We start from the raw sequence: 8,881 nt of genomic DNA, 5'->3' as shown, positions 1-8,881 counted from the left end.
TTTGATATTTTGAAATATTTTATTTTATATAATGTTGTCTTTTTTAACCATTCATGGAAACATTGTCAAATGTTTTTTTGAACTGAGTAAAATTAACCTTTTTTTTTTTTATAAACAGGGTTGTGGTGCAGATGCAATTCAGCTTGGATTGGAAGTACGAAGAGATTGAAAATGAAATTGAAGTGTTCATTAAGTAAGTGTGTCATTGTAATGCTTCTTCTTCTTACACCTACGATCTGGACCTAATCGTAAGTGTAAATAGGGTCTAATACCCTTTTCACATCTGCATAAATTTGGCAACTTGTAACCAGGTTTGATCTCCCGACTTAAACACGTTTTCACACGCGCAATGCAAACCTTGTGAAATATCGGGAGGAAAGAATAGTTGTGTGCTATTTGATTACTATGATTGGTCAGTTTATACCAGGGCAATACATGCACGCGCAGTAAGATCTCGGAACAAAAACACAGGCCTGTTGTTGGTGTGTTTTTCTTCCGAGATTTCACAAGGGACCCCTGTGAAATCTCGGGAGATTTTCCACAAAATTGTCTTCACACTATGCAAACCTGGTTACAAGTTGTTACATTTTGCAGATGTGAAAAGGTATTAGTTACCCTTAGCATTTTATAGCATTGTGTTCAGACGTTGCTTGATTTCAATCATCTTATTTACAAAATTTATACAGTAGTTCATATTTTTTTATTTCAATTTATTTACTTTCAGTGACATCATTAGTCAGTTAGCAAGCCAGTTTGGAATTTCAGAAGATAATTTCAAAGATGTGCAGGTAGCCTATAAGTTAATATTTCTTAAGCTCTGTCTACACTATCAAACTATTTTGACACAAAAAGTGTGTTGTGGCCAAATATGGTAGTAATATTTACAAATATGGTAGTTATTGTCATCATCATGTCCATATATGAAGTTAGATAGTGTATACAGAGCTTTACATTAACATCAGATAACGTCAGATACACATCAATAACCTCGCTACCAAATACGGCTATACGGTACCATCTTCGAGACGTGATATGGCTGCATCCGGTTTGAAATTAAAAATTCCGGCTCTATAGCTTTGAGGACATGTCCCTGTAGTATATTCATGCCAAATCCCAGCTCAATACTACAACGAATAAGGGAGGAGTAGTACTTTATAAATCGCACTTTTTTCTCAATAGTGTCCAGATGGAGAAGATGAGTGAGTCCTAGACTCGGGTCCCCCGAGTAAAAATGTGAATTAATTATTAAAGATTTAACATAAATCAAACTACTGTATGCTCTTAGCAATCTACTGTATCTACTTGGCAATTAAATTTGTATTGTTTGTTCAAGGTATATGAAGGTAGTATTATTGTTGAGTTCAAACTGGTCAACGAAGAAGAGATAGATGCTGAGGAAGTGGCATCGTCAATGGCGGACGAGGTAAGTGGTTAGTAGGTCTGTGTAAGCCTTTTGTAGGTCTATTTATAAATAAATTATACTCTTCCAAATAATTGATTCAAAAATATAAAACAAAATTGATTGAAAACCTGTAAAATCTGATCATTAAACTGCATAACATTCAAAGTGAGTATGCAACAAAATATGCAAAAAAATATGAAATAAAGGTAAGTGAATCTCAATATTTTATCTCTTTCTTCTTTACTTGTTTGTTGTCTTTTGATGTACTATACATATATGTATTGTAGGGACCTTTAAGAGACAAGCTTTTGCTTCTAGTGCGGGACACAGTTATTATTGTTATAACTGAATAAATGTGTATGAATAAATGATTGAATGTTTAGGAGCTGAACTTGATTAGTTTTAACTATTTTTTAGCCCTTCCCTTGATATATTATGTTTTATTTATGTTTATACTTTATATTTATGGGTAAATAATAGAAAGAAATAAAGAATGAATAAAAGATACATTTTCTTTCAGTTAAAATCTGGAAATGTTGAATTTGAATACGATGAGCAGACGATTGCTGTGATTCCAGGCACTGTGAAAGAACCGCAAGTGGTGGTCAGTGAAGAAGAAGATGATGATAACAAAACAATTATCATTGCTGTCGTTGTCACCATTGTTGTGTTGGCTGTCGTCGTCTCCATAATTGTTGCACTTTTTGTAAGAAATCCAATTTATTTAGCTTTTAGATCGAAATTTACTACTTTGTTCTTGAATTACAATAAATTAATTATATAATTTTGAATTATTTCATCTTCAAATAAAAAAAATTTTGTTTAGTTTTTGTTAATTTCAATTTGTTTTCCTATTTTTTTATTATCAGGTGGTTAATAAAAGAAAAGTGCCCAAAACAAATGGTCAAGTTATGCCTAACCTGCCTGTAAGTTTTGTTCTGGTTTGGTAGCTTTTAGGTTTCATGAATCAGTTTCCTAAACCAACCTTATTATATTGATTGATTGATCGATTGATGTTTGGTCTATTATTTCAGTTATAAGTTAATAGCCTATAGATAACCATCATAAGTTTTTATACTACAAACACGATGAAATAACTATGTATAAACTATGTATGTAAGATAATATGTTGTTTCTTAATTGATTGAGTTGATGACTACACTTCTGTTGAAGTTGGTAGACAATACGATGAATGAGGCTATGACCGACACGACGCCTGCAGGCCGTTATCATGAATGATATGATTTATGATGTAAATTTTTATATGGATTTTATAAAATGTTGATAACTGTGGTTTTGCATGTAGTAATAATGATGATAATATTGATGATGGAGTCATACTGATATAAGAGCACTAAGGTTATGGTCTTTTGTATTTGCTAAATTGTATTTGTTTTTATTTTATCAGACGGTTAACACAGTGGCGGCGGTGAGTATTTCAAACTTTACATTTTATAATAAATTTATTATATTTGATGGGTGGTTTTAAGAAGTTGCCCTTATTTGGCTACAGCTATTATGTGGTGTTCTGTATCACACAACACAATCACAACATTTTTGGTACAGGTATATTAATGCATATTTTTGTTCTTTTTTTGCAGAGTAACCATTATGCAAATTTGGATAAAAGTCAGGTTAGTTTAAAGTGTAAATGCTAATATGGGATTTAGAGGACTCTTTCCATAATCATCCATCTGTGAAAAAACATAATTGGTCTATCTTGTCCCACTGATAGGCAGATCCAAATTTACCCTAAAATTCTACATTTGTAATTTAAAATGCAAAAAATATTGTGTTCAGTTCAGGTCTTCATTTTACCATCCATGATTTTTTTACTACCCCCACCCCCATCTTATTTCAAAATCCTGCATCGGATGCAAAATTCACCATTAGTCTCTGTTAAGCTCTGTCTACACTATCAAACTAGTTTGACAAAAAAAATGGTGTGATGTGCCCAAATATGGTAGTGACATAATATGGGCACATAAACACATACAGTTTGATAGTGTAGACAGAGCTTAACTTCAGAAATAGACATGCTAATGTTTTGCCTGTTATCAATTTTGTAAAATCAGCATTTTTTAGGAGACATAATTGTTTTTTCAAGTTGTGTTGTTGTTTATTTGTTTGTTTTGTTGCTTATTTGTTTGTTTTGTTGCTTACCTCCTTTATCAAATTTGTTTTGCTGATTAATAAAGAATTGAATTACTAATGAATAATAAATGATTCCTTTTCAGCTGTCTGGCACTGTTGTGTATGACAACCTAGGAGGAGGGGCGTCAATTCAGGGCTCTGATAACCCAACCTACACCGGCTTTGAAGATATTAAAAAGGCTTAAAAGCAAACAAAAAAACGTTATACTGTAATACAATTGCAGCCCAGATTTTATATTTTGAATTATGTGTAGCTTAAGATATCATATACAATGAAATTGTTATATTTTTATACCTGTTTACTTTATATATACAAAGGTCAGTACCTGTAGAAATAAGGTCATTCTTAAATAGAGGTATGTTTTAATCAATGCATGTGTTATTATAAACCATGTATTTGTGTACATTTCTTTTTAATAAGTTTCGTTTCTATTTCTAAAAGTATTTGTAACACATGTACACATTAGAGGTTTTAAATATCGTGGATTACTTTGATTTGTGGTTATACAGTATATATAATTTACTTTGATTTGTGGTTATACAGTATATATAATTTACTTTGATTTGTGGTTATACAGTATATATAATTCAAAGACTGTTTGCCAGTGTCACAAGTGATTTAATTTTTGTTCCATTGTACCGTATGAGGGGGGTCATTCATGCGTAGCGGCCTCTTATTGGATGATGGGTTGGTATATAAAGTGTGTGCGGGAACGGCGCGAGGTTGAAACAAGGAGTTGGGAGTAAGCTGAGTGTTGCATTTCTTGATTGGGTGTGGCAAACTACTAGTGTTGTAGGGATAAGAAGCTAAGCGGAGAAAATTAAGAAAACCAAAAGTAAGAGATATTTGATGCACACTTCAGCGATATTGTAGTCCTGTAATTAATAACTCCTTAACTTGACTAACGTTTCTTTTACGTCTGACAATTGAGTGGTAGCCTATAGGATTGAAGAACGGATTGACTAACTGAATGCATAACCAAAAGACTCGGGAAACCAGAACACTTGTAAATACAGAACAGTAACGATATTGGAATTGAATGAAGACGGAGAGGAAACACCTACCTACTAGTATCAGTAAATTGGAGACTGTTATAGAAAAGAAGGACGGTTGCAGTAATAATATGTTGAATTCTATTATGTACAACGCTTGTTACCTACTAGTATCAGTAAATTGGAGACTGTTATAGAAAAGAAGGACGGTTGCAGAAATAATATGTTGAACTCTATTATGTACAACGCTTGTGTGTGAAATAGTCACCTGATTTGAACTTACATGGCATTCTGATCAACGTTATCAAGTATTGTTAGTATAAATATTAATGGATACTGATTTGTGAAATTAATTAACGAGTATTATATAATTATGTGAAAAAGAAACGAAAATAAATAAGAGAAATTAATAAAATTAGTGACTGAAAGATATTAGGCGATGAATGATTTATAATCGAAGTATATAAGACGAGATAGAGAAAGTGTTGTATTAATTAGATCATACTGTAGGGAATGGGGATAGTAATTTAAGAGGGTAATTCGAGATTTATATGATGAAATTAATTGAATAATATTGTAAAGTGTAACGATGATGCAAGTATACGTATAGGGGACTTAGGGTAGAGGGTTTTTTGGATAGAAGTAAATATTTATTTATTGTTGTATTCATTTATTAGTTTATTGTATTTAACTGGGTTTTGAGTATTGGGAAAGGGTTAAAGGCCATCTCTAGAGATAATTGGGGTAGTAAAGGGAACTTGTAAGATATTTATTTATTTGGTTATTGTTAACGGGTATTTATTTATTAGATATTATTGAATGGTTTAATGTGAAACTTCATATGAATGCTCGTTTGAGCCTGAGGTATAAATGTTTAAAAGAAAAGGGAAAAAAAATTAAAATAACGATAGAAGCTCTTGAAGTAATTTGTAATTATTTTTCTGTACGATTAAATTGGCAAGGTTTCGTGACATTTATGGGGGCTCGTCCGGGAGTGTGCCAATATTAAAAAAAAAAAATACAGAAAAAAAAAATCGTAACATTATTTTAGTGTTCTTATTACAGATATTGAAAACGATAAGGCTGCAGTGTGCATCATGGATCTTGAAAGACTCGTCGAGGCTGGTAAGGCGTTGGGTTATAGTGGCATGGAGTTGCGAGAGTTTGTAAGTGAGGGAGAGAAAAGTGAGGAATTTGAAAAGAAAGAAAAGCAGAAGGAGGAACGAGAGGCGAGGGCACATCAATTAGAATTGCGCAGAAATGACCAACAGATATTAGAAATGCAGTTAATGTTAGAAAAGGTAAAATTAGAGGGAGGGGACACTCCTCAAGTTAAAACTGACCCAAACACCAATAAGGTAAATGCTCGAACTCCCAAGTTGCCCGCTTTCAATGAAGGAAAGGATGACCTAGATTCCTATTTGAAAAGATATGAAAGATATGCAGTTAGTCAGGGATGGAGTATTGAATACTGGGCTATAAATTTAAGTGCTTTATTAACTGGTAAATCTCTCGAAGTGTATTCTAGACTTTCCACAGAGGATGCAGATAGTTACCGGACATTGAAAACAGCTCTCCTGAAAAGATTTCAGTTAACGGCAGATGGGTTCCGAAATAAACTTCGATTGGCGAAACCAGAGACAGGAGAAAGTGGTCATCAATTCGCAGCAAGGATAGAAAATTATCTGACCAGGTGGATTGAATTGGCAGAAGCAACACAAACTTATGATGGGCTTAAAGACCTTCTACTAAGAGAGCAGTTTACTGATGGATGTGGTCGAGAGTTAGCGTTATTTCTTCGAGAACGTCAACCAAAAACTATCGGTGAAATGGCTGATATTGCTGAGCAGTACCTAGAAGCACGAGGAGGTATGTTCGGAAATATAATAGCAGCAAAAAGAGTGCCTACCACCACTCATAGACAGGTAACCCAAGAACCTGTACCCACCATTAATACTCCCCCATTTAGGTCAAATCCTGTTACGTGTTTTCTCTGTCATCGGGTAGGACATTTAGCAAGAAATTGTCGGGCTACAACTGCTTTTAAACCAAATACCGGCCTTACATGTTACAGATGTCATGGAAAGGGTCACTTGGCAAAACATTGTAGACAAGATGTAGATAAGTGTGCTGGCTTACGTAACCCATATACTGGTCTTCCTCAGGAGGAACCTAAGTCTTTAATTTCACAGCAGGAACAATCCAATGGTACAGTTAACCTTAATCCTTTCCAAACCCCGGAAAATTGTGGAGGTATGATAGTTAGTTCAAACCCTCATAAATTAAATAGTTGTTGTATGGATAACAAATCTAGTTATGTAACTTTAAAATGTGGTAATCTTCTTCCTATCATGAGTGCAGCGTGGAAGGGATCTGGTCCAGGAAGTATGCCTGTTTCTCCTGGATTGGTTGGGCAACACAAGGTAACAGTCTTACGGGATAGTGGTTGCAGTGGCGTTGTCGTAAAACAGTGTTATGTATCCCCAGATCAGTTTACTGGTAACGTGAAAACATGTGTGTTACTTGACGGTACTGTGAGAAGGCTGCCGCTCGCTACAATACAAGTAAATACTCCTTATTTTACAGGTATGACTCAGGCGTTATGTATGGATAATCCAATTTTTGATCTTATATTAGGGAATATTGAAGGTGTTCGGTCTCCGGATGATCCCGACAAAACATGGACAGGACGAAACGTCCCAGCATGTGCAGTCACTACTCGGGCACAAGCTATAACACAATCAAAACCATTTAAATCACTCAAAACTCTAGAAGCAGTCGATCAAGTCATTACCGTTGAGAATTTAAGGAACGCACAAAATACCTACTAGTATCAGTAAATTGGAGACTGTTATAGAAAAGAAGGACGGTTGCAGTAATAATATGTTGAATTCTATTATGTACAACGCTTGTTACCTACTAGTATCAGTAAATTGGAGACTGTTATAGAAAAGAAGGACGGTTGCAGAAATAATATGTTGAACTCTATTATGTACAACGCTTGTGTGTGAAATAGTCACCTGATTTGAACTTACATGGCATTCTGATCAACGTTATCAAGTATTGTTAGTATAAATATTAATGGATACTGATTTGTGAAATTAATTAACGAGTATTATATAATTATGTGAAAAAGAAACGAAAATAAATAAGAGAAATTAATAAAATTAGTGACTGAAAGATATTAGGCGATGAATGATTTATAATCGAAGTATATAAGACGAGATAGAGAAAGTGTTGTATTAATTAGATCATACTGTAGGGAATGGGGATAGTAATTTAAGAGGGTAATTCGAGATTTATATGATGAAATTAATTGAATAATATTGTAAAGTGTAACGATGATGCAAGTATACGTATAGGGGACTTAGGGTAGAGGGTTTTTTGGATAGAAGTAAATATTTATTTATTGTTGTATTCATTTATTAGTTTATTGTATTTAACTGGGTTTTGAGTATTGGGAAAGGGTTAAAGGCCATCTCTAGAGATAATTGGGGTAGTAAAGGGAACTTGTAAGATATTTATTTATTTGGTTATTGTTAACGGGTATTTATTTATTAGATATTATTGAATGGTTTAATGTGAAACTTCATATGAATGCTCGTTTGAGCCTGAGGTATAAATGTTTAAAAGAAAAGGGAAAAAAAATTAAAATAACGATAGAAGCTCTTGAAGTAATTTGTAATTATTTTTCTGTACGATTAAATTGGCAAGGTTTCGTGACAGCCAGTATATATGAAGAACATACTATTTTGATATTTGAACTACTGACCTTATATACGATATATGTATAAGAATGTATGGTATATTTTAGAAAATTTCAGACTATTTTTGTGATTATCAAATTTTCACGTGTTTACCTTCATCAGAAGTGCCTTATTTGCTTGAAATTGAACAGAAATTTTTTTTTAATAAATTGGATATAATTCTGAAGCTCTAATTTTTATTCTCGATAGATTCGTTTGAAATCGTGCGAAAATGGTCTGTAAATTTATTTTTATTGTAAATAAAATATTTTTTATCGATTTGAAATTTACCAAGTAAAGTTTGAAAGTAATTATGTTATGATAAAATGTTTTTTTTCTTGTCACTTCTTTTTAATCAATGATAAATTATGTATAAAAATACCAATACTGTCAAAATACATTGCTGTTAACGATTTAAAAGTCACAGGCGATTGTAGGATGATCCATCGCATCGCGATAGGTCAAAATAAATACTTTTTAGTAATTCTTCATTCAACATTTATTTAGAAACAGTTCAAGAAATAAAAGATGCAATAAAACTTGGTTCTCACTAGCGACGCAACGTAAGGATGTAACGCAACGTAAG

The 8,881-nt window shown here is 33.1% G+C and overlaps 1 protein-coding gene across 1 annotated transcript; it reads left to right on the top strand.

Annotated features, from left to right (window-relative positions):
• Window positions 1-114: 114 nt before the first annotated feature.
• On the top strand, window positions 115-4,072 carry LOC144852104 (uncharacterized). The gene is made up of 8 exons (XM_078709811.1): window positions 115-193; window positions 725-788; window positions 1,334-1,423; window positions 1,923-2,108; window positions 2,272-2,328; window positions 2,811-2,831; window positions 3,004-3,036; window positions 3,640-4,072. Exons 1-8 carry the CDS (start codon window positions 132-134, stop codon window positions 3,739-3,741), a joined length of 615 nt encoding a protein of 204 aa, XP_078565937.1. The 5' UTR covers window positions 115-131; the 3' UTR covers window positions 3,742-4,072.
• Window positions 4,073-8,881: the final 4,809 nt, after the last annotated feature.

This window comes from Antedon bifida, chromosome 9, assembly GCF_963402885.1.
Source record: "Antedon bifida chromosome 9, ecAntBifi1.1, whole genome shotgun sequence".
Lineage (NCBI taxonomy): Eukaryota > Metazoa > Echinodermata > Crinoidea > Comatulida > Antedonidae > Antedon > Antedon bifida.
Note: the sequence above shows the minus strand (reverse complement) of the source record. Positions and strands in the feature narration are given on the sequence as shown.

Bases quoted from the DNA above. Each gene is read 5' to 3' on its own strand.
- LOC144852104 (XM_078709811.1), top strand. From the start codon at position 132: ATGCAATTCAGCTTGGATTGGAAGTACGAAGAGATTGAAAATGAAATT. The intron at 1,424-1,922 runs GTAAGTGGTTAG...ATTTTCTTTCAG, and splicing joins CATCGTCAATGGCGGACGAG to TTAAAATCTGGAAATGTTGA. The intron at 2,832-3,003 runs GTGAGTATTTCA...CTTTTTTTGCAG, and splicing joins CGGTTAACACAGTGGCGGCG to AGTAACCATTATGCAAATTT.